The 26,989-nt window shown below is 40.4% G+C and overlaps 1 protein-coding gene across 1 annotated transcript in view; it reads right to left on the bottom strand.

Moving 5' to 3' along the window:
- The window catches only part of SHISA9 (shisa family member 9), a 250,137-nt gene that overhangs the window by 14,472 nt on the left and 208,676 nt on the right, over positions 1-26,989 (bottom strand). Inside the window, exons 3-4 of the mRNA XM_024194182.2 lie at positions 11,953-12,108; positions 3,366-3,410 (exon numbers count right to left, since the gene is read on the bottom strand). Coding sequence (XP_024049950.1) covers positions 3,366-3,410; positions 11,953-12,108 — 201 coding nt within the window. The remainder of the gene's footprint in view (positions 1-3,365; positions 3,411-11,952; positions 12,109-26,989) is intronic.

Genomic DNA, 26,989 nt, shown 5'->3' with positions numbered 1-26,989 from the left:
ATCCTTGCATGGCATCTACAACTGTGAAGTAAATTACCTGCCAAATCATGGGATGGGTTTCGCTAAAAAAATAAATTAATAGAGTTTGAACATATTTTTCTTAGAGTTTTCTGATAACCTTCCCTGCATATTAGGGTATAGGCAAAAAAATTACCATTTGAAATACAAATTAACTATCCAATCCTGCTGTCCTGCCTGAAATAAACTCCCACTGACTTCGATGGGAACTAAACGGACTGCGGAGTAAGTTTACTACAGTTAACATAAGAGAGATTTCCAGGTATCTATTAAAAAGTGCTTGTTCCTTCCCTCCTTCAGTAATCTAGATCTGAAAAGTTTGTAGCAATCCTTATAAATGTTGAACAAATCTTATAAATGTTAAGTTCTGTGGTTCAAATAATAATAACACAGTGTTCCAGAACATATTTCAATGACTAAAAATGTATTTTTGTTTCCACAAACATGTGTATTTGTTATCTAACTATGGACTGAAAAAGCTAACAACAAATTTGTTCTTACACTCACAGGACAAGGACAATTTCTTACCGTGCAATTTTGTCACATCAGTCCTAAAATTTGACTAAATGCTAAACTTCAGTTTAACTTCTGAAAACAAAAAGGCTCTTGAAATCATGACACCTGTTGTGCATTTTTGTTAAAAGTGTAAACGTCTGACTGCCATAGTTCATTGGTTCCCAAACTTTTTACTAAGGTGACCCACCAGCTATGTGTTCTTATTTTGCGACCTACCATTACATATATGCATCTTCTGCTCTGGCACCGCAACCCTATTCCCAGCCCATTGTGGAGGGGAGGCCTTGGGAAGAGCAGGGTTGGAGAGCAAGCTCACCTCACAGTGGTGGCTCCTGTCCCACAGGGCTGGGCCTGGTTCTTCACTGTGGGCATTGCAACCTGGTCCACAGGGTCACAGTGTCACTTAGTGTGGCCTGGAGAGAGAGCTGGGCCCAGCCCCATCAGACAGGAGCTGCTGGTGCGGGGTGGGCTTGCTCTCCATCCCACCACACCCTACTTCCAGGGCTTCCCCTCCACCCTAGGTCAGGAGAAGTATATGTTTGTCTAGGGACCAGAGATGGGTTAATCTGGCCTGGCATGTGGTGACTCATCTAGTACCTTCCCTCAACCCACTAGTGGGTTGGGACCCACCATTTGGGAAACACTGGCCTAGTCAGTTACAAATGTTAATGATTGTCCTGCTGTGGGGAGCCACACAAGAACACAGAAGCCTCAGTTCAGATGTCTCAGAACAATTTATGTAATTTAGACACCATTTTTTATGCTGAAATAGAGTTGATTTTGCTCTGTTCCATCAGTGGAGTCTCTCCAGATTTACCCCATTGCTTCTGAGAGAAGAATTTGACCCTCAGGCTCTTAGTCTGAATGGTATTGATTAAAATGAGCGCTAAACTCACAGCAATACTATTTTAGTTGTTTTTGCAAGAATAGTTTTCCTTTGATCTTTTTATTAACAGCTACAATTTCAAAGAACCTTCTAGTCACCACTGCTCTGAACTGAAGTCAGCTGGCTTCTTAAATCTTAACTGTTACAAAATTAGTTCCAATAGTTGTTACTTTAAAAAGTGAGAGCGATGTTAAGCAATAGCAAGGAAAATGTAAATTTAAAGCCTTAGCTTCACCCCACACATTTCTTTCTTTCTGCCTGTCATTTTACACTAGAGCCATATGAAACTTTCATGATGAAACCTCTACCTGGGCAGAGTCCTCCAACATTTCTGAGCCTTTCAGCAAAGCAGGGATGTGTTTTTAAGCAAAACCCAAGGCGAGTTTCCACTGAATCTTGGTTGATTTACAGTTTTGGGAGTAAACTATATTGAATTCTGGGGTTACTGATTTTATGTGACTTTTTCACCCCAAGTCAGGCAACATGTGAGGCTTCATCTGAATTTTCATTTTGTTTTGGGGGGTTGTTCCAACCCCAAAAGCAAAGCAAAACTCTCCAACGCCTGGGAACTGAAACCTTTCAATAGCTTTAATATAGATAGAGAGAAAATAGGGCAGAAACTGAAAAGGAGCCACTTTGGCTGAACAGTTAGTCTCCTTGGCTGAAGCTCCATTTAATCACAAGAGAGGAGCTTGTCGTTAGAGCTGGGGAGAGGTGGGGATTTTTTTGTTGAAGCTGTCAAAGCTGTCATTTTGTCAAAATTGCTGTATTCGTCAAAACAAAATGTGTCACTTTCAACTAAATGTTGTTTCGGGGGGGGGGGGGGGGGAATGAAACAAAGCATTTTGATAAAGTCCAAATGTCCCATTTTAACATTTTCAGAATGAAACATTTTGATTTTCCATAGTGAAAATACTTTTTGAAACCAAATTAATTGCTTTATATAAAAATATTTTTAAAACATGAAAAAAAATGAAAATCAGAACAAAATGTTTTGATTCTTTAAATCAAAACAAATGTTTTGGCCTGAAATGATTTTTTTAAAATTTCATCTCATGGGAAATTTTGAAATATTTGTTTTCATTCCTTTCGGAATGGAAAACATATATTGTGGAATTTCCTGTGAAATTGTTCCCAGATAGCTGCTCTTATCATTTAAGAGTCTCCCCCTTCATAAGAGCTCAACTGCCCACTGAGGGTAGTAATCCTAACCACTAGGTCATTCTTCTACACTCACCAGTCATACAATAGGAAAGCCCATGATATAGGATTATATTTTTGAAATAGGCAACAGCATCCCAAACCAGTCTGTCTTCCCTGAGGTGGTACAGTAAAGAAACACACTTTTTTCATAATAGTGGCTTACCTGGCTTTCTGGGGCACATGAACTTTCTCCTCCATAAAGGCCAGAAATCTTATCTAAAGTGTTACCATGATGATGCGATATGACTCTCTGGTTTATGCCACAGATATTGTAGTGGGGATTTTAGCTGTTGTAGTCACATCACTAATATTTCAGAAAAAATCAATTTTTAGGCCAAAAAAAAAAAAGTGGGAAAATTCATTGGGTGCCTTGCAAATCATGTTACTGCACTTCCCCCCTCCCCCCAGCCTTTTATTATTACAGTATAGGAGTGTAGGAGTAAAGCAGTAATGTCTGTGATTTCTTACCTGTGAGATTTCGTTCTTATACTCATTTGCTCCAGTTAGAACAGCCTTTGCAATACCGAAATGGCAGACTGTTAACAGCTGCTATTTATATAATATTTACAATAAAGGGTTCATTCCCATCATTTGCCTAATTGCTCTATCTGGCATTGTTGGGGAAAAAACCACCCAGCTGATGTCAATGTGCATCAATGTACAAAGGTGAAGACTGCTAACGTTTATCTGCATTTGGGTTTTGATTTTGGTTAGAACAAAAGAGCAAAAGATCCTACAGTACCTTTTGACTTAAGTGTCATCACAGGAAAATCACCATCATACTCTCCTAAAAAATAATCAAGACATGCTAGTATGTTTGTTCTGTTTCATATCACAAACATCATAAGCACAGTACACTGAATTCAAATAGTTTAAAGATAGATATTTAAAGATATTACACTCTGCTTAGGACCTGATTCTCATACGCTTGCTCATATTCAATAGTACCTTAATCCACAAATAGCCCCTCTGAACTCAATAGAGCTACTTTGATAAGTAAGGTGAGTACAGGAATTGGAATCTGTCCCTTAAATAAGTTTGCCTCCCTACGCCAGAACTCTCCATTTCACTTCTTGCAGTACACACCTGATTTTAAATGCTAATGAGATATCAGAATCCCTCTCATACACTTTCATTGTCCTTCTCTGTCTTAACCCCTGCATTGTGCAAGATTTAAATTAGAACCCTTCTTTAAAAGGTTGCTTTAATTTTCACTTTGGGGGACTTAAAAAGAAAGCATAACTTTAGATCGACGTTTGGCACAAAATATCATACGGTTATCATGACTTTTACACAAACGGAGTGTCAAAATGAAATAAAGAATATAAAAGCAGTGTACTGAGAGCCCCTACTCATGAGAAACTATTCACCTATTGAGTAAAGTTCTCTTCTGCATCTTTCCCCATTCATCCAAAGTCGACTATTTCAAAATAATTCAGCACTTATGTAGCAATTTTCATCTAAAGATCTCAAAATACTTTATAAAAGGTCTGACGAACCTCATGAAAGCCTTGTGAGGTCAGTTTTATACCCATTTCAAAAATGGATGGACTGGGAGACTAAGATTTTCAAAAGTCTCCATAATTTGAGGCCCTACCTGAGATAGTCTGGCCCAATTTTCAGAAGTGCTGAGCACTCACAATGGGTCACTAAAGTCAGTGGGAGCAGTGGATGCTCAGCAGCTATGAAAATTAATTCCTAGATGTCTCATGGGGGTGGATTCTTTTTGAAATGTTGGTGTAACTGTCTTGACCGGACCCTGTGAAATCCCGCAGGGCTGGCAATTGGAGTGGGAGGGGGGAAGCCATGTTTTATTTGTAAATGGAGCATATACAAAAGGCACTGAATTCTGTTCAGCTGTAACCATTTTTGTTCTGTAGCATAGACAAAGCCTAGACATCATCCCACACATTTCCTGTTGTATCACTTACCGTAAAGTCCTATGTGTAATTCATAAAGTTTTCATTAAAATAGGCTTTTTCTAGAGGCACCCTGGATTTAGATTTACTGGCTTCTTACCGATCACTGATCTGCTAAATGGATGGAAATAAACCTGTTTTGATTGTTAGCCTGTTGCCACCAAATCATGCAACCACTAGCAATAGAGGGGAAAAACCCTTCTAATCAGGTAATGTATTTCATTAAGCCAGTGTTTCCCAAACTTGGGATGCCGCTTGTGTAGGGAAAGCCCTTGGTGGGCCGGGCCGGTTTGTTTACCAGCCGCATCCGCAGGTCCAGCCGATCGCGACTCCCACTGGCCGTGGTTCGCTGCTCCAGGCCTACACCGCTTCCTGCAGCTCCCATTGGCCTGGAGCAGCGAACCGCGGCCAGTGGGAGCCGCCATCGGCTGGACCTGTGGACGCGGCAGGTAAACAAACCGGCCCGGCCCGCCAGGGGCTTTTCCTACACAAGCGGCATCCCAAGTTTGGGAAACACTGCATTAGGCCAATTGGATCAATGCTGCTGCTGTTACAGGTCTACACATTGTACACTATGGAAGACAGGTATGTGGGAAATTAGTTTTGTCTTATTATGAACACTGTCAAATAATATGGGTTTGAAAATTCAATTAGCTTTCAAAGAACCAGCCTAGCTTTTGGTGGGGGAGGGATGTCTTTAACATAAAACATAATGCAAGCTTTCCTTTAATTGATTAAAACTGAAATCCTTTTTGGAGCAGGGGGGACATAGATTTGAATCACTGGAATTAAAGAGATTCTCAAATTTAAACTAGATGTGTAAGATTGAAAAATAGGTTGAGAATTTGACAGACTCTCAAAACTTCATGAGGGTCACGCTTACCAATGAAAATAGACACTGGGTCAAATTCATTCCTTAAGATAAAAAACATGCAGTGTTTGGCTTAGTAAATCCTAAATCTATTTATCAAAAATAACTAGACATCCAATGGTCCAGGTATTTTCTCTCTTAAGATGAGATCTGAATAATAGTTTCTAAATCTTTTCTATACTATACTACTTTAGTGACTATTTAAAAATGATAAAATGCCTTTGTGCTGCTGATAACCATCCTTACGTCCTGCAAAATTCTTTAAAGCTGGATACACTACTTGACAAGTAAAGGTGAGATGACACACATGAAAGTGTTTGTGTGAGTCCTACTTTGGTGTTAAAGCTGCCTCTACTAGACCTAGCACTGTTTGCAGTCTCTCTTCCCCACTCTCCGCAGTCTAGGTGTCACTTCTACTAAGACCAGTCTTATCCCCAAAGAGCTACCTTTTCACAGCTCTATTCAGTTGCTGAAGGATGGATGTGTCTGTAACATGAACATTGCCTTTTGTGATGGCTGATTACTAATCCTCGTATTCTCCAGGCCCAGAAAGAGAAAATCACCAGATCGCAAAGGAGTCTACAATAAAATGTAATTTCTTAAAGGCTGCAATAAGACACCACCCAAACTACTGATATTGTATGGTATCTGGGATACCAAGGCATTTCACAATCAGAGTGCTCACAGCTAAATTAAAATGCACCCATTTCTGAGGTAGAAAGTGACAATTAGTGCATTGCATGATAGGAAAGGGGGAAATGTTGATTAAGGACATCAGGGTAGGGTTTTTTTCCTCTGACAACATCTAAAGGATATACAGGAACTAATCCAGCTGCCACTGAAGTCAATAGAAAAAGTCTGCATGATTTCATTGGGAGCAGGAATGGGTCCTGAAAGTCTGTACAAAATGGACAGCAATTTTCAAGTTCTCAGCAGAAACACCCACACACAGAGTAGCCAAATAGGACACAATTTGTCTAATATGAGAAGAGAGAAGGGCTCCTTGGACAGCACTGAGCTTCAAAACTGTGGTCCCAAGGTATTTCTGATTTCATGCTTAGTCCACTAATGCCAAGATGCTTAAAACTACATCTCCTGTACCTTGGGGGAAAAGCAGGGATTACCTAACATAATACTTAGCAAATGAACACCCCAAAGCTCCAGCCACACTAGATTTTATATATATATCAGGCTTTTATGTCACACTTGGTTCTGATAGATCCATGGCCCCAATGTTGAATCAGGCAAATTGCCTCATCTAGTATTATATATGACAGTGCACATACCTCTAAATATATGAAATTATTAACTGAATCACCCTCTGGATATGACAAATGAGGTCTTAATCTGTACTTCCCTGTCTGTTTCCTAGGCATTAAACTCAGTGAGCTATTCCTGTGTCTAAGATTCTTTTAATCCATTTTTGTGCCACCATTTACGGAAATGGTAGCTGATATTTCTTTGTTGTTGGAAATGAAAAAGTACAAGTGTGGTATTTATTTTGCGATCCCTCTTTGCACCTTTGCAAAGAAACGTGGTTCTTTACTTATCAGTCTAACGGTGTGGTAGGTGGCAGTTGATAGCATAGTATAATTGTATTATGCCTAATAATTTTAATTCTGATTTTTCTAAAGGATCAGCCCCTATGAAGCCATAAACGCATCTTCTGTGTTGTGTGCAAGGAGGGGATAGTGCTTCCATAGTATTGTTTTCCTGCCTATTTCTCCCCAACTCCACCCCTTGCTTTCTGTAGATGCCCCTTAACTGCAGCTCCATGGAATCTAGTGGGTAGCATAGCGGAGGTGCCACTGTCTGCCATGCAGAAATCCCTTCCCTCTAGAACAATCTGCGTGGGAGGTAATACAATTCAGGTTTATATTACAGTACTTTCCTTTAGGTCTCATGTGTGGCTTCACTGAGCAACTGCAGGGGTCCCAGCTAAGAGTGGTGTCTTCTACGTGGGGAAGACAAAACAGTGGAGCAACAATCATTCCTGTAAGATAGTCCCTGTCTCAGCACAGAATGGGGAATCCCTTCTTTGCAAATCCCCAGGATCTGCAGGGTTAGGAGGGGGCGTGGCTCCACCCTACCAAATCCTTCCCACTAGAGGGTATGGTTCAAGGAGAAATCCTTGAGGATAACCTCACAATAATCTCGTTGTCTCTTGGTCTCCGCACACATGTTCATGGATTTCCAGGGTCGCCAGAATTGGACAGATGGCTTCCCTTGCATGCTTCACCTCTGCGAATGAGATTTCTGAACTGCAGATAGCAGCCATAATGTGTCATATAGAGTAAAAACAACCAAAAAACCCACCTCTTAGGCAAAAGTGACAAAACAGGAGAAATTGTGGAGGATTTTGAGCATTATATTTGTAGTTTCTCACTTTGGCCATGAGTAGGACAAGTATGCTGTTTAACTTTTTGTTATCCCCTATGGGATCAAAGAACTGCTAAACCTCAAGGGATGCTGGGAGCTGTGAACTATGAGGTATATGCATGCAGATAGTCTTGTTTATTTACGCAAGTAGTTCCACTGAGGACAGGTGCTTTGGCCACTTGCCAGTCCTTGAAAATCCTGGAAAGAAATGAACTACTTGTGTGAGTCAGGAGTGCAGAATTGGGCCTTAAAAATGCTAACTGTTTGCCTATATATGTATGCATGAAGATAACTAATACCTTGCATGAATCTCTGACTGAGGGAAAGTTAGCTTTCAGCTACAGTATGGCATTCAACTGTTATAGCTCAGGAGAAGGAGTTCAAGTTGGACTAATCATGCCTTCTGAATGTCCAAAGGCTCAAAAATGGATTGCAAAGTCTTATGAGGAAGTGACTCTGTGTTTAGTAAATCCCAGCACTCGGATTTAGTGAACATGTTCAGGTACACTGCCCCCGTCCTTTTCAAGAGCTTTCTATGTCATCAGTGCATAAATGAACAATGACCATTTAAGCATGGAGTACAAACAAGGTTGATGAATTGGAAATAAGAATAATTTATGTAGAAAACCACTTTCTGCACTTTTCCACATAAATAATGAAATGTTGTAAAAGTACCAAAGGAGACCAGGATCTTTCCATTGCAGGTGATCAAAAAATTAAGATGGCTGAACACTGAGTGCTCTATGCCACCCAGCATTCAGTGCAATTTTTTGAAAGAGGTGGCTTTGGGGAAAAGCTTGTAGAACCTTTAGTATATTGTATTTGTACATTACCTAGCACAATGAGGTCCTGGTCCACAACTAGAGCTCCTAGACACTAATGTAATACAAATAATAGTGTGTGTTTAATCTTTGGGAATGATTCTAACATTCTAACTAATTAAAAACAAGTCAAATGACATGGACTAGGGTGAGAACTAGTGCTCTCAAATCCATGGGAGCAGGCACCAGGGGAACGTATATCATCAGACGTCATCCCTGATATCCATCATGGGCGGTGGCAGGAGTCTAATGCTGATGGGGAAAAAAAATTCTGGCTGGATAGAGATGGAGCATGGAAAGGGGGCAGCAGATGGCAATAAACACTCAAGTTTATTAGTAATTCATGAAGTTGGATCTGCTCCCACTATTGCAGAGAAGTGCAAATTGTAGTCTTCTGTTCCAGAAAGGCCCAGTAAGATTCCAGTGGAGAAAGCGAGTGTTGTTTCTGGGGAAGTAGGGGGGAGAGAGAATAAAATTCTGCAGGGGGAAAACAACTATTAGCCTCAATTTGCCATTATCCTGCACCTTTGGTAGCCCTTTACATGAGTGCAAAGTGGGTGTAAAATGTTATCCCATCAGAATAGTACTGTTTTACACAGACATAAATAAATACACAAGTTGGTGGGCAAAAGCAAATCTGACCCTTAGTTCCTGGCCTACACTCCATAGAATCCCAGCACTGGAGGCTGCATCAAATAGCTACCCTACAAAACAGCTAACAGCAGAAAGTGAAGAAAAAATCCCCTCTTCCATGGAACTTGTAGGAGGAATTTAGATAGGAGTAGTGTGATCATCTTTTCCCAAAGGGAAAACGAGACATCCCATGAGCCAGCCCGAGGCCCATTTCTCCCTCCCTCGTGCAGGGCTGGCCGAGCCCTCCCTGCCTCCTGTCCATGCGGGGCTGGCCTGAGGTCCCCCTTCCTTTGACAAGTGGAGCTGGACCAAGCTCCCCCACAACCCACTTCCTGTGTGCAAGGCCAGTCCGAGCCCCCCTGCATGTGGGGCCGGTCGGCCCAAGCCGCTCTCCTAGCCCTCCCTCCAGCATGGTGCTGGTGTTGCCACTCGCTCCCCCCACCTGCACGTTCCTCCGCACCCCGCTAGGGGTCCCACCCCACTTTTTTGACAAAACTCTGCATTTGTCCAGTTTACTCTTGCCAACTGATGATCAGTTGGCAAGAGCAAACTGGATGAATGCTCAGTTTTGCCCCAAAAAATCGGGACAGCCGGGATAGGGCCTAAAAAAGGGACTGTCCTGGCTAAAATGGGATGTATGGTCACCCTAGATCGGAGAGACACATTGAATCTGCTGTTTGAATTTCCTCATGTAAAAGCCTCTCCAATTTAAATAAAATATATAATGTCAATGATGGCCATTTCAACTCTGTTCCCTGGCACTCTTTGTGCTGAATCAGGTGCTTTTAACACCACATTAATTAATAACAATGGCACTGTTCTTGTTTAGCAGTTCTTGTGCTCAGGAGTCCTGAGTTTGTCTGAAGTGCTAAACTTTATGCAGGTGCAGCACTGTGTGCCCTGAATTACTATGGGCCACTGGGTTTTTAAGAATAGAGCTCTTACAGTATCTTACATAAAGTTATTTGCAGGCTGAGTAGTTGTCTGCTAGAAATAAGCAGCCAAATTATTTGGACATCTATAGTACAGGAGGAAGCAGCTGCCTTACCTCTGTTAACTTTAATACTGCAGCTGGTAATGCATCACTTTTTCAATTGCCTAAACATCTTATCAATTGGATTTTAAGACCATGTTATGATTGGTGATATTTACATACTGTAATACCGGCTGCTAATAGTTGACAGTAATGTTTCTCTGCAAGAAAAGGGAATTAAGCATAGTCAACTAATTCCTAACATAAAGATCATGTAGCGTGAGCTGCACTTAAATGGCTATGGTTCGTTTCCATGTACCACAGAGAGATGAAAACCACACTCATTATTACATTTCTGCTGTAGGCAATTGGATCAATGCTTAAATCACTTGTCATCAAATGCAAAGGGAAAACTAAAGTGATGGAACTGAAGTGATTAGAATCTGAGGGAACTTTACGATTTACGTGTGGGTGTATACAGCCAGATGAAAGGGCAAAATTGGTGTAAATGTAGAACAGCATCAAAGTCTTTGTTGTTTGCCAGTGGCATCTCTGCTCAAGAGACGACTTTGGGTAACAACTGAAACTGGCAGGTTTTGTATCACTCTAGTAAAAACCCACCTGAATGTAAAACTTGATTAACATGGTCTCAGACTAGCAGATCTTGTGAGTGTGCATGGAAAAAGCATTTGCCAACAAGCTCGGATTTCAACTTGCAATGAATAATTGTTCTGGTGTGATGACTTCCTTTGAATATCTGAGTTTTCTCAGCTGTACAACTATTTGTCTGAGCCAAATAGCCACCTCTGAAAACAGAAGATCTGATGCTGTTCTAAATGTAGGGGGCAATGGTGTTAACTTCCATATATAGGAACTGGGAAAGGGTTGGTGGGAAGCTAAGAATGGACAGAATCCCTAATTTTTGCTTTCTTATTGACTAGAAGGGGACAGAAGTGATAAGGTAACAAACAGTTCATATCCCTAAGTGTTGTGCTAGGGAATGTTACATCTCTCAAAATGTATTAGAAAAATAACTTCCATAAACGAAGGGTACATTGCATCCCCTATCTGTCCACTGCTGCCCCCATCCATACAAACTGCCTTTTCATGAGCTTTAAAAACAAATATATATTAAATTAATGAGCCATACTCTGACAGCAATAAGCCACAACCATGTATGTATAGGTGATTAAAGGCATGAGGCCTAGATTATACACCAATAGCTGGCTAATTGCTCCAAATAAAGGTAATTCTGACTGAAGGTATATAGTTAGTTGTGCTTTCTGTATGGAAACACAAACCAGGTGCCTAAATTGTATTCTCTAAATTTGCACATTCATCTATTCTTGCATATCCCTTAGCTGAGTGCACTGACTGGGTAACTATTTACTTAAGAACCTGTTCAGTACACAATTAATTGATTTGTATGAGGAAATGCAGTATTTGTGAACACAGCAAAAGTGCTATAAACTGAAAATAGTGTTTGTGTGCCTGTGCGTGTACAAAATCCTTATTTTTAATTTCCTTATGTTTAATTGTAAAGTGACCTCAGTGTTAATTTATGGAGTACAGTACTTTCTAACTGAAATAATATTAGAATGGCTCAAATTCTATAATTAAGTGGTCAGAACAGTAAGGATTTCTTTTTAACTTAAAGGCTGATTGTTAGCTGACACCAGAATATGCAACATATTGAATTAAATGAAGACTCATGCATTATTTTTCTTGCTTACCGACTGCCTTTAGGGAGGCATACTTGTTAAGCTCCTTGCCCGGGGGCTGTTGTTCATAAGGATTTGTGATCTGTCCGATGCTGGGGTATGAATGTGGATGTGCCATCTGAGGGAGGAGAGGAGAAGTTGGTACCACATTATTCATCTGTGGACCATCTATATTAAAAAACAAAAATGAAAAAGATAGTCTTATTTTAAAAAAGTAAATCTTTAGGTTTGATCATCATTGTGCGTTACAAACTAGACAGAGTGAATGTATCATGGTGTTACCAGAAAACAAATTAGTGTTAGAATACAGCCAATCTAACCTGCCCAGTAAATATATTCACAGGCCATGGTATGGTTAAAGCAACATATATGAACAGAACAAAGACTTGGACTAGTAAATATTATTTTAAAGCTATTGATTATTAATACACTACGGCTGAGTTCATTGCAGCACTAACTGCATGGTTTTGGAGTGTTATATGAATATGAGAGAGAGAAAATGAACACACATTGTGTATATATATAGTGTATATATATTATATGGGCCAAAACTTGCATTTAGTTCCATATTCCAACCTGAACCCTAAAGTTCAGGTGTATTTGAATCTAGGGTTTTAGTTCAGGTCCATCATTAACATTTGATGAGAATGACCAATAATGAGGTCATTCTAAAAGTAGATACATCTCTAAAGGCCAGAGGCCATTTGTATTTTTCTTCCTCCCCTTCCTCTCCACCACCCATGATAATAGGTGTCATAGCTGCAGAACAAGATAACATTTACTGTAGCAGCTGCCTCAAGTCTAGAAACAGAAACTGGTGAGTGCTTCTGGACTGTCGTATCAGTACAGATTTTATATCCATTCTCAGGCTGGTTTGTCCCTTTAGATAAGTGAATACAGCGTGACTACTCCCCCTCCCCCTAAAATGTACGTGCTTGAACAATGAGCTTTTCCACCACTATTTTAGCTTCTGTCTAACTAGGTGAATCAGACTTGTATGCTTCTCCCAATAAGCTAGATTTCTACATGGTCAGCATACCCTTTTGGTGAGTCTGCTACCAAGCTGTGTGCTTTACAGTATTTTGAACTATGTGCCAGGCAAATAACAATGCTGTTGTCAAGTATATAGCGTTTCAAAACTCTTAACATTCACAGAATAGCTCATTTTTTGTTACCTATTCCCGCAGTGAAACCATAATGCTGAATTTGTGACTATACGGTAACTCTCACAGCATCAGACATAGGATTATGACAAAGTAGAAGGAAAAGCTGGGTTGCAATGGAGAAAAAGCTTATGATGGAGTGGAAGGCCCTCCCCCACAGGATCTGGCAGAAGCCAGATATCCCTACAAAAGCTGCCAGAATTGCACGGGAACGGAGCCACCTGGCTGCCTACAGTTCTCTAACGAAGCTGAGTGGATCAGCAGGAGCTCCATGGAGAAATGCAGTCAAGTCCCTCCTCCTAGCATTTGTATAAACCAGTTGAGAGAGGACACCCCGGTGAATGAAGGATGGGGTGGGGCAAATCTATGATCTGCACTGAATGTTCCTTCTTGCTATCACTGAATATAATAAGGGGTAATAGCAGGAGTGTAATCAGTAGATACTGACTAGAGCTGGGTGGAAAATGGTTATCCCATTTCGTGAGGATTTTTGCACATTTTTTCTGTCCCAAATTAGGACAAAAAGTTAACATCTCAAAAAAATTGTGAATCAAAAAGCTCAAAAAAAAATTTGATTCAGTCAGTTCAAATGTTTAATTCCAATAATTTCAAAACGTTTTGTTTCCATTGCAATCTTTTTTACATTTTTACTGTAAATTAACTTACATTTCAAAATGAAAAGTCGTTTCAAAATAAAAAATGGAACTTTTTCATTTTGAAAATGTCAAAATGTATTCTGACAACTTTTAAATGTTTTTCCAAACACTTTCTAAATTGTAAATTCATCGAAACCGACCCTTTCCTGCAAACATTTTTGGTTTTGACAGATCAGCATTTTCCAAACCCCATTCCCCCCCAAAAAATGTTTGATTGGAAAATTCCCAACCAACTGTAATAATGACCCCTATCGACTGAATGACTGTAGTGACTACTATCACACAAGGAGCTAGAGCTAAAGAAAATCCATTCCCTTTCTACTGAGTCTGAGGCCCAGCTGAGGAAAGCCTTTTACTCTGATGGCTTGTACTAAATGGCTTTGAAAGTAGCTGGGCACTCTTTGCAAACCAGCTTTGCAAACCAGCTGTACCACCCTTTATGGTTGAGTCTTCACTAGACTTTTTGGTGAAGTCTCATGCCATTGCACTAACAACACTGTAGCTCCACTGGTGGGAGCATTAGTATTAATAGGGCATCAGCATTTTTACCAACATGTCTTTTAGTCTTGTTCAGAGTGTGGTGTAGATGATACAGTGGTAAAAATACTGGTGGCATGGCTACACTAGCAATTTCATTATTGCTACCACTGGTGGACCTGCAATGGTGGAAATCTTGTCTAGTGTAGGTGGCCACAGTTCTTTGTCTAGCTTCCACCTCTCTGTCAGGCCTGTCATGCTTATTCAGACATATCTTTAATAGCAACAAGGGAAATATAGAAAAACACTGACAAAGAAAATGGATTTAAGTATAAAAATGTTCTTTCTTCCAAGTGCACTCAAGTGTTGAAGTCCCACTTTAATACCAAGCTATTATCAGAGTTAATGTTGCTGCTTTTCAGCTCTTCAACAATTTATGAAGATTTAATAATTAAATATATTAGCTATTTTTTGTATGTCTATGGAATCTGATTTCTACTTTGCCGGCTTTTGTCTGAGGCCATGAAGTATTCTAAGTGGTGACTTTCAAGTTGATTAATGACAAAACCTCTTTCATTGCGGTTCACTGTCTGCTACAGTAGCCTTCATTCACACAGAAGTACTGATGCAAGGCTAGCTCATTGGATGGAAAACATTATTCAAGTTCCACATTCAATTGGCCATTAACACAAAGGCTAATTAAGCAAAAGGCCAAACTGAGACACAGTACATTGCATAAGCGAGGAAAAGATGCATGTTTATAAAAGCCTCTACATTAGACTGGATTTCCAAGATTTAAAGGGAAATCTGAGCTGTCTACAATCACACACTTAATTCTGCATCCTACCATTTGTTAGTCTCTAAATTACCATCAGTGGTAAGTATGCCAGTTGCATTTTCAAGGTTTTGAGTCTCTCAACAGTTTGAATTCTAATTCAGTTGCAATCTTTCTTGTGTTTTCTTTGAGTGAATTTGATAACCAAATGCCACTGTGGAGCCAATTTATCTTTTTCCCATCAAACATAGGTAATTTAACAGAGATGGGTTACCCCAATATTTGAATGATATTCAGAAAAATCTTATTATGGAATTAAGAAGGATATAATGTGAACTATCATGCTGGTGATGTGACTGTAATCTAGCCACTAGGGGGAGCCCAGGTTTAACACGAACCAGGTAATGTTCTTCAACATGACCCTGCCCTGCCTACAGGGCCAGTGCAACCCATTAGGCGACCTAGGCGGTTGCCTAGGGCACTAGCATTTGGGGGGCAGCATTTCAGGTCCTTCGGCAGCGACCGCAGTGGTCGGATCTTCGGCCACCCTGGTCGTCGTCGGCATTTAGGCAGAGGGAGCTGGGGCAGGGGGGCGTGGGGAGGGCCGCCTGCAGCAAGTAAGGGGGGGGCGGCACGCAGAGGAACTCCCCACCCCAGCTCACCTCTGCTCCACCTCCTCCCCTGAGCACGCCGCCCCGCTCTGCTTCTCTCCCTCCCAGGCTTGCGGCGCCAAACAGCTGATGGGCGCTGCAAGCCTGGGAGGTGGGAGAAGTGGAGTGGCGACGGTGTGCTCAGGGAGGAGGCGAAGCAGAGGTGAGCTGGGAAGGGGAGCTGCCGCACGGCTTCCCGGGCCGGGGGGAGCGGCGGCGGGGGGGGGGGGCCGGGGGGGGGGGGGGGGGGCCACAGGGCGGGGGGGGGGGGGCCACAAGGTGGAAGTTTCGCCTAGGGCGCGAAACGTCCTTGCACCCGTCCTGCCTGACTACACTAAAGGCAAGGTCCTGTTTAAAATTGTGTTAAGTAAAATGTGTTAGCTACATGTTTTAAAATGCAACCTATTTTCCAAGTCTAGATGAGGCTTCAGTTGCAGGGATACTCCCAGGAGACATAGAAATCTAACTCTAATCCCCTGATTAGAACTGGGCAGGAAACAATTTTTCTGTCCTATGAGACTTTGAGATTTTATTTTAAAAAAATAATCCCATCTTGAAATGGGATGACAAGTCAAAGCCCCCCCAAAAAGTACTGAATTGATAATCCATAATAATTTTCTGGTTGGGTCAACCAAATGTTTTCATTTTGATTTGACCTTTTTTACATTTTAACTTTTTTGGTAAAAATTAACCAATATTTCAAAATAAGAAGTCATTTAGGATTAAAAACTAAAACTTGTCATTTCAAAAATGTCAAAGTAGGATGTTTTGACGATTTTGTTGAAAAATTCCCAACTAGCTCTACCCATGACCTCTAATGGCATGTTGAATCCTGACTATCCATCAGCCATGTATTTTCTGATTGATATTTGGAAATAGCTGGTTTACCAAACAGGGACAATTTCAAGCTCAAAGTTCTGACTGTGTTGATACATTATGTTTGGCATTCCAACACTGCTACGTTGCCCAGCATGATACTCCATGTAACTGCCTGGCACTGTGCAGCTGCCAGTATTTATTTATTCATGTATTTTAAAAAGCCAAAAACAAGAGCACTACAGAGTCAAAGTATTTGCGCCATGACCAAAACCTCCAGCGTGCATAGTCAGACTTAGCCTATGCAGTGGTAACTGGTGATGTTGTAAGAACTTACCCATGGGTCTCATTGGCTGCTGGAGCTACAATAGTTGATATCATGCTGCCAGCTGACCTGAGTTGACTCCGCAACCCCTGGACTGTCTGGTCTACAAGGACATGTGAGAATGTAGTGTGTTCGGCTAGCCCTCTGTCTCCTGACTGCCAGTACAAGAAGGAAGAATAGGAGAGGAGTGTGCTGCACTTCACCAACACAGAAGCTAGACACCTGCTGGGGCAGCAAATGAGGCAGACAAGAAGCAGCTGACAGAAGGTTCTTCAGATGCAGAAGCCTGCTGTGCCTGCTACTTTCCTTCCTTAAAAGCACTAGACATGGGAGTAGCCAGCAGGAGGGAGAGCAGTGCTCCAGGCAGCCTATGTCTCTGGAGGAGATCCAGATAAGAGCTGGACAGGAGGGAAGCAGCACCTGAGCCACCTGATAGTTTGGGAGAGAGAAGTACAAGTAAATTCTCACTCTCAGCAGTGGAAGGGGGAGAGCAAAGAACCTTAGAAGCTAAGGTGCCAGCATCTCATCACAATCCCAACAGGTGAAGAGGGTTTTTTTATGGTTTAATAAACTGGGTACAGTGGTTGTGCACCACAACTTTCTATTGGATAATATCAGACTACTCTGCTGTGTGTCTCACACACTATACAGCTAATGGAGATTTTGAAAGTGGAAGTACTTTTGGAGCTGATGCATCTGTTTTCTAATCCCTGCGCTTGCTGGAAATTTTCACATGGCATACGGACAACAGTGAAAATACATGGCTACAGTTTATTACAATATAAACTGCATTCCATTCAGACGTGGTAGTGTCATGTCTAATTTCAGCCTTTTGCTGAGATGCCACAGTGATGGGCATATCAAGCAATCATTAAACACAAAATAGATACCCTATACGTCAGGGGCTGATAAATTCCCCCCACATCACACCTATTTGAGAAATGTATTGTGCAGCTTACCCTGCTTATTTATTGGTGGTAAGCTGTCCTGACTTTAGGGTTAGGGAGAGAGAGCGATATGCCAGTACCCTGATAGCAATAATAAGTTTGTTCAACATGTGGTCTGCCTTGAATCTTCCTAAAGCTCAGGAATAGATCATTATTAAAATCTTCCTTCTCTTCAACCCTCTGAGAGTGAAAGCTATTCTATAGAGTGGCCTGAGGATTCACTTCCTTCTGTAGCAGAAAAGTCAATTATTCTGTGCTTGGAGACAAGGAAAATGAAAAAAAAATACATAGGCATAAAATAGAATTTATTAGTAAATGAGCAGTTGCAGACATGAGAAAAAGAGCAAATGACAGGCAATATGATAACAAAATAAAATGTGGGGGGAGGGGCAGAAGAGCAGAGCAAGATTTTGCTATGAAAACCACCTGCAGTCACATACAAAAAGGAAACGAGGACAGACTGACAAAAGGAGACCAGGAAGTCAGGCGAAAAAAGAGACAAACGAGCAAATTCAGAGCAAAATCTAAGATTAGTTGGGCATTTTCAGAGACTTAGCAGAGAAAGATAAGCCCCAAAGCAGCTACAATGGAAAATAACAGCTATAAAAGCAGAACAAGGCTGAGTGATTAAAGAATGTTTGTAGATAACCCCCCCCCCCACACACACACACACACACACTCTCTCTTTCTCTCTCACCACACAAACACGTGCATTTGTCTCCTTTTCCCTCTGTCCTTTTCTGTACTGTACATTTTCGTCTGCCTTATTTGCAGGGCCAGTTCAGCCAGGGCTGCCAAACCTGCAAGCCACGGAGTCATGAGACTCCACCCCACCATGGAGAAGTTGAACTGCTAGTGTGATATTAGATGCAGTATTGAAGAACCACTTCGAGGCTGACTGTGAGCTCCCTGGTTATAACACCATAAGCCCCTTGTAAACTCACTCTTGTTGCAGTGCAGTTTAGGATATTCTCCAAGGAACATTCTGCATACTAATTACACACACATACACAAACACACTTATTATCTGTTGCCCTCAACTCATCTGTGAGACTAAACCCTCTGTGCCCAAGCTGGCATTGCAAAGTGGTTTGGGGTGGGGGCGCATGCCACCTACTCAATCACAAGCCTTGCAGCCTCAGTACCTAATCTTATGGCTTTGCAGGTGGCCCCAATTTTAGCTGAACTGACCCTGTTTGGTTCCCCCCCCCCCTTATTTGTGCATCCTATCCTATGGCTAGATCTTATTTGCTTTTCCTCTCTCTCTTCCTGCAGGTATGCTATTGCATTGTTAGTTGCTTTTTACTTAGGTACCATCTTACATTCTCTACCACCTGGAGTATAGGAATCTTTGGTTATCTAGTTGCTTAACAAAGGAATTTGCCATACTGGGTCAAACACATAGTCTATTTAGTCCAGAATCTTGTTTCTGGCACTGACCAGTACCAATTACATCAGAGGAAACTGCAAAAATCCCATGGTACACAGATGTGGGTTAATCTGCCTCATATGATGGCCTCCTACTAACCCCTAATAGTTGGAGATTAGTTTAAGACCTGAAGTGTGTGAAGTTTTTAATCCTTTAAAAAACTTTCTTTGTTTGCAGTAACTGTTACAACTCTGAAAGTTCTTGTAATCCATATAATCCTTCAATATAACTTTGAATCTTATCTAAGTTCTTGGCCTCAAGATCCTGTAGCAATGTGTTCCACAGTGTAACTGTTTAGTGAAAAAGTATTTCTTTTTATCGGTTTTGAATTGTCTGCCTTTCTATTTTATTACTCTTGTGTTACGAGACTGGGAGCTTCTGCTCTTCCTATCTACCTTCTTTATACCATCCATTATTTTATATACTTTTTTCATTTCCTCTTTTTTGTCTCCGTTCTAAAGTAAACAATCTCAGTCTTTTCTGTATCTCTTCATATGAAAGGTTTTCTATGCGCCTGATCATTTTGATCACCTTTTTCTGAACCCCCTCTAAATCTGCAGCATCCTTTCCTGCGGTGGGGTGACCAGAGCTGCACACACTGCTCCAGATGAGGCTGCACCATTGACATTATAACATCGTCCATATAATTTGCCATCCAATTCCTTATGCAGTATAATGTCTTGTATGCTCCTTTTTTTTTAAACTGGAACTGCACACTGAGAAGAAGCTGTCTTTCTCCCAAAATGGGATAACTGGGGGGGAGGGAGGGGCGCTTACTACAAGCCAGTTTCCCGTTTCTGACGCTGTGTCCTGTCACAAACACAGTTAATGCAAAGAACTCACTGTTTAGTCATGTCCACGCTAACGGAATGATACAGGCTCACAGATGAGTTATGGTGCCACTTTTCCTAGCAGGAGAAGGCTCCCATTTGACTGACATGGCAGACTAGGGTGTATGAGCCTGTCACCAGGCTCATTTCGTTTCCTCAGATAGGAAGAAACAGAATTCCACTGGCAGAAGGGGCAAATTGCAGTCTACTCTCTAATGGCTCCCACGTGCCTGAATGGAAACGTAGGATTTGACATGCTGGAACAGACCATTTGTTCAGTATGCTTTTGCCACTCAAAAGAAACATGGGCCTCCATCTCCACCTGAGCTCAATGAGGGGTGAGTAGAGAATGTTCCTGTAATGACGTACAGTTTTCTCAGTAAGCATGCAGTTAAGGCTCCCCATTTAAATCCATGGGAAAGGATTTTTTTTTTAAGTGTATGTAATTCTCTTGCATGTGAGACCTAAACTGTGTGACAGGGTGCCAGTGGGATAAAAGACAAAATCTATCATCTATCTATCTATAAAATTGTATCTGTGTATGTTGATTAATCTAGAGTACTGGTGAATACAGCTCCCCTTCCCTTTCCAATGAACTAGGGACTGACTGATCCTGTTAGGTGCTGTATACCTTCAGCGCTCATTAACTTAGGAATTGGGGGCCCTCGGTAGTTTTTATGATGGGCTCTGAGTATCTGGTTAGGCTCCAAATGTGTAGGAGTCTAATCAAGTTCTGTGATATCAGTTGGTTGTTTTGCTGCCATCCAGGGAGGTGTGGGAGTGGGACAGCATCAGTCTTGTGACTAAATTGGCTAGGAGCCTGTGTCTTCTATATAGTTGCTTATTTCATACTCCCTGTGCACTGTATTATACCATTGGACTCGCCTTTTATTTTCTCTGCTCTGTTGTATGTAAATACATTTTATTTTGGACTTGGTTTTCCAGATAACTTTTCATATGGACTTCTTGTCATGTGACACCATGTTCCCTTTTGTGATGGACATTTATCTGTATGAAAACAGGATCTTTGTCACTGAAGATTTTGCCGCCTCCTCTTTTTTATTCCCCACCTGAAGTAGCTGTAATCCTCTGATCAGATTTGTGACATTGTAATCTTCTCCCGAGCACCCCATTGTGACTTCACAAACAGAGGATTATAACTTTTTAAGAGGGCACTAAACAGATGAAGTCTTCAGATAAAAAGTCTCTGCTTTCATACCAATCTCCAGTGCTTGAATTGGGATGGGAATGGTTGTAGGGGACAAGAAATGATGCTATGCTCTTACTCCACCCACATTTTTGTGTGTCTTCATCTTCCTTTTCCTCCAGCAGCTACACACACTTTGAGCACTGCGAGCATCCCTAGCTGTGCAAATTAAGGAAGGCCAAATTTAGGAAATTTGACTTATAAAGCTGAATTATTGCTAAGCAGAATGTTCTACACATTTTTCCCATGAGGTGTCAGCTGTTCTTTAAATCAAACAATTTCATCCATTCCTAGAAATACTAGCAGCATGGTTGAAATGTGCCACCTAGTTCTATGCTTCATTATCCTACTGTATTTTGTCTCTTATTGCAAACGTTTCCTTGCCAGTAATACTATAACTTCTGCTTTAGAATGGCATTGTGGTGCTCTTATTATAATCTTTGGCATTTTTCTGTGTTTCTTTGCCTTATTTGCATTTGCATTTGAATTTGGAAAGAGTGTGTATGGAGGGGGTGGTTTTATTTTTTCATTTTTCAATAGTGGTTATGGGCCACCAACTGATGCAGAAGAGATTTTCTTACAGTTTGAATACATTAAAATATTTTACTTGGGACACCTCAGTGGGCAGCCTGTCATCTGAATTGGGCAGCTGGCCTGATTAATTTGAGACCATTTGAGAAATTTTAAATGAAATAACATGCTATATGGAATAAAAATTACAAGAATAAAAATGATTCTCACTGCATCTTAAAATTTCTCATCCAATTCAGCATCACTTAACTTCTTAACATGGGCAAATGCATCCCCATTAAGCAGAATGAATGCCGATTACTACCCTGATTAAGCAGTAGTCATTACCATTCACTATCATCATAGCTAAATTGGCTAATTGGGAGGTGTCTTATTAAAACATCTACCCAAATTTAAGCACATCCTACGTAAGTGAAATATACTGTCAGGGACATATTCTGTCTTCAGTTACATTTGGGCATTGGTAATGGAGCTGCCTGAACCATATACCTTCCTGGTGTAACTCAGATCATGTCAGTGAAAATTGTGCTTGTGTTCTAATATGATGCTTTAATGTCCAGATATGGGCATATTCTCTCCTGTTCCACATACATACAAAAACTCGGAGAACACTCTTAAAAGCAGTGGAGAATCATTGCTCAACCTTGAAAGAAATAGCCACAATTTGTCACCCTTTAGATACAGGTTCCTGACGCTTGGGTGATGCATCTTACTATTTGGATTCATGTTTTCTTATGCCTTTTTTAAAGGGTCATCCTGACTTCTTGACTCTTCAGCTAAGTAAATTGTTTTTAAGAAAATAACCTTTAAAACTGAATTATGCTGAATTACACTAGAATCTTTTGCCTTCCTCTCCTTTTCTGTGATCAACCCCAAACTTAACATAAATATGTGTTTCTTCTTTGTGAACCATAACAGCTTAATGTAGCCCTTTTACTTAAAGCAATTGTTGAGCATTTAACTAGTTAGTTATGATTTGAATCACTCATTTGAAGAGTTGCTTTTTCAGTTTGTTTCCTATATAGCTAATGTTGTTTTATCTGAGTGTATGCATGGAAATTGCATGAAACAGTCAGAACTATGGGGGAAGGAGGAAGACAGGTGCATTTTAAAATGAAAATTGCCAAAGGAAGAACATTTTCCTTTCCTCCTACTTTTGGTCTCTTTATTTGCTTTAGGCCTTTGAAGCAACAGTTGAGATAGCATGACGCAGGCAAAGCAAATATATAGGATAAAGGTAAATATAACGCAGATATGTGGCCAAATTATTTTTTTTTCCAGAGAGCCATTTATAAACATCCTGCCTAGGAAATAAGTTATTATGGTACCTCACAGAGAGTCTGACTTTATATTCATAATATTTGCAGTTCATAATATTTGCAGTTCCTATCAGATGGTAGAAAAGCTGTCTGGGAGTGAAAGAAAACATACTTGAAACCATTGTTTGAAAAGAGGCACATATGAACTTCCTAAGGTTCCTTCGTCCTTTCAGTTGCTGCATTGCTATTAATTTGTTTTAGAGTCTGAGTTTGTTTTGCTAGCTGTATATGTGGCCAGTAGTTGAAGATTAGTTACATTTCTTTCATAAGGTATGCTTATGCACCAACAGTTCTTAGAATATCTGTTGATTACATTTTCAGTCACAGGTAAAACACCTTATTTGCCTTTTGTGTGGCCATTAAGTACAAGAGCTGGAAATTAAAAAAAAAAAAAAAAAGGGGGGGGGGGTCTTTTTTTTTTTTTTTAAATATTGAATTTGTTTCCATTTTTAAAAGTGGGACAAAATTAACCAATTCTGTAGTTGGGTGAAAAAGAAGGACAAAATTTCATAGAAATTTCATCAAAGTTTTCACCACTTTAAAAATAAAAAGTCTTATTGACAGGTGCTATTTTACGTTAACATTATTTGACCCTCTCTTCTAATCATGCATATAAAACTATAAGTAGGAAGCTACAAAATATAATTAGTGGGGATGGGGACAAAGGCCTGCTCTTAATTGCTCCATATCCACTAGAATGTTATTTTCCCTTTTGCTAAACCTCTGCTAGCATGTGTGAGAAATTTTACCATTTCAATCACGTCCCCATTTTTTTCAGCTTTCAGGTTTAAAAGGCAGTGCTGGTAGTTGGTGTCTCAACCCCCATGTTATTTTAAGACCCTCTTTTTGTGGAATTTTTCTGTGATCAATAAGGTCCATGCACATACATTGATGTCTAGCATAGAGATGACCCAGTTCTATTTTGGGATGCTGTAAAGGCCTTTCTTGGAGGGACAGCTTAGCTGGTAAAAGGACAACCATGAACATATGTTTCAATAAATGAGAGAGAGGGGGAAAAAGTACTGCTTTAGAGATTCAAGTTTCAATGGTTTTTTAAATGTCTTTAGTCACTTGAATGAAGATTGAGATTATATATTTTCTTACAAGCTCCTTACCAAAAAAGAGAAAATTCACTAAGGATAGGCTTTACATTGAGTGACTAAAGCTGACAAAATAACTACAGTAGGTTAATTAAAGGACACTGCGAATCCAGAGTAAAACCAAAGATTTTATTCATATGAGAGAGTAAGGCATATTGGACTGGATAATAAAAAGATAGGAAGCAAGTCATTTAACCTACTTACATTTAGCCAAAAATACCTTTCAATGTATGCAGCTGGAAGGACCACATCTAAGAGTGAAAAATAGTTCAGTCACTGTCCATCCATTCATTTTGGCCTCTCTGCAGAGAGCAGGGTGCTAATTTGTGTTTCCCTTTGGAAGGTGTTTTTTGTAATATGGTCACTGAAAAGTGGTTGAGGTCACCAACTCCTTTCACACAGGCCACCGAATAGTCATTAGCTGCTAATAACTTTCAATCACTGCCAAATGCAAGCTGTGTTTGAATTGGTGACGTGGAGGTAAAAGGCCTCTATATCCCACTGCCAGTCTCCAGAGCTCTAGTTCCACCTTTCATTAAGTCACAACACCATTCTTCACATCCAGTATACAGCACTGACCATCTCTCCCAGATTCCTATACTGCATGCATGGTTTTCCTGAATGTTTACCAGGTTGTAATATTATCTTTTCTAAATTGGGCAGTGTACTATTGGCTGATATCTGTGACCTAGATGCCTTAATTCCTTTAGTGAATTACAGTCCAAATAAGAGATCCCCATCTCTCAGTTCTTTGCTAGTCTGTAGGATAAGATCAGCTAGTTCACTATATCTAAAAAGCTTTCAAAATTGGACCTTTGCCCTCTTGATAAATGGATGCTCAACAGAAATGGTTGTTTCAGCATTTTGTAACATTTTAACTAGATCAAATGCTCATTATTTTGAGGCCACGAAGACCTGGTACAAAATGATGAATGGAGAGCTACCACACTCTACTTGGCACTTGATACTGATTAACAATGATGTTGCACTGCAGTGTACTGATCTGCAAGCTTCCACGTTGTGCTTTCATCTCCATAGGATGATAGTGAGTGCTCTTAGGCACCACAACAAGATTTGGGAGCCAATCCTACATCACCTCCAAAAAGTAAACTGGGTTGGCAGAAGGGGAAATGATAAAATTCCATTCATGCCCTAGACTTCATTTACTCTCCCTTGTTATTGCTGTCCCCCTTCCCAGGTGGCTACTACTCCTTTCCTGGTTGCTCATTTAGGGTGAACTCCACCCCTGTGTAGAGGGTCAATACTAGGCCTATGCACCATTTAAGTCACTTATGCCATGACGAATATGGCATACATGACGAACAGATGAATAAGCTCTGTCCTGGGGTGACTTTTACACTATAAGTTCATCTTCTTTGTGCATTTGAACAATTGTATAAAATTGTTCAGCATCCATTGCCAACATGTGAAAACAAAATATCAGCATTGGCACTTCATTTCTCAATTGTTTCTGGTTATCCTATATTATGTCATCACTTTGCATACAGCATTTTTAATGAAATGCAGAGTGTGTCTGACTTTCTCTGAATTCCTTCAGAGAACACTGCTTTTTTGGAGCCTTAACAGACACACGCACCCATATGATTTGCATTATGTTCTTTTCTCCTATTCCTGGTAAGGAAAGGATTTTGGCAACAGCTCTCCTATGCTTCCTTCCATTACACCCTGGCCCCAAATGCACTGAAGTCAATGGAAAAATTCCATTGTGCCTTAATGCCTAATCCTACAACATGCTGAATGCCCTCAGCTCCCATTAACTTAACTTAAATGCTCAGCACCTTGAAGAGGTGACATCCCTGGGCCCATTGAAGTCAATGAGACTTTAGCCAGTGATTTCAGTGGAGTCATGATTTCACTTGAGGACTTTGGTGGCTGTTAGCTTCCTGGAGTGTGTTGGTCCTTAAAATAGAACTCCCTGCACAGCTGACTGAGACAGTGGACTCTCTTAGTGACACATAGACTCAGTTATGAAAAACTTAACTTCCAACTCTATGATTATTTATTTATTGCTGGTAGCATCCACAGTGTGGTAGGTATTTTCCAAACACAGAAAAAGGCACAGTCCCTGCCCCAAGGAGAATATGCTAGAAGCTTTGCTATTTGGATGCATCTAAATTAGCTTTGTAACCAAAGGCCATGTCCTTGAATTAATTCTGTCAAAACTCTGTTGTTTCTCACATCTTGTTACTCTATATAATCTCTGTTTACGATTAGAGACTCTACTGTAACTTCCCATAGAAACTCAATACTCGGTAAATGTGTTTCTCTTTCTCTTTAATACATTTTACTTTCAACTTTAATTAATGGTATGTTTAAAAAATATGACCTCATCTTATATATTTACAACTACAAATACTACAGCTAACAGTCCCTTTTCGTATTATTAAAGATTGCAATAGTTCAACAGGATAAAGATTGCAATAGTTTAATAGTAAATATTAAAGGTGCAATAGTTTAATTGGGTAGGATCTGACATAACATTTTTGGCAATTATAATAATGCTTCTATGTGTTAATTCCCTCTCTGGTTTCTTCAAATCCTGCCCTAAACCTTTGTGAACTATTTTTGTGAGCTATTAAACAGCTTCCACATTTCAGCCTAGAATAGGCTGATGTTTTCATGAGTGAAGTGATCCCTTTGTTCAATTTTAATTTGTAAGTTAGCTGCTGCTTTTTTTCTTCCTCCTTCTACAAACAGAGAGAGAGAGAAAATGGATTTGTGGTGAAGGCATGAAACTATGACTTGAGAGATTTGGATTCAATTCCTGGCTGTGCTATAGAACAGGGGTCGGCAACGTTTGGCA

The sequence above is a fragment of the Terrapene carolina genome, unplaced genomic scaffold (genome assembly GCF_002925995.2).
Source record: "Terrapene carolina triunguis isolate 2854851 unplaced genomic scaffold, T_m_triunguis-2.0 Scaffold93, whole genome shotgun sequence".
In the NCBI taxonomy this organism is placed as follows: Eukaryota; Metazoa; Chordata; order Testudines; family Emydidae; genus Terrapene; species Terrapene triunguis.
The sequence above is the reverse complement of the archived record's forward strand: the minus strand, read 5'-3'. Positions and strand labels throughout refer to the sequence as shown.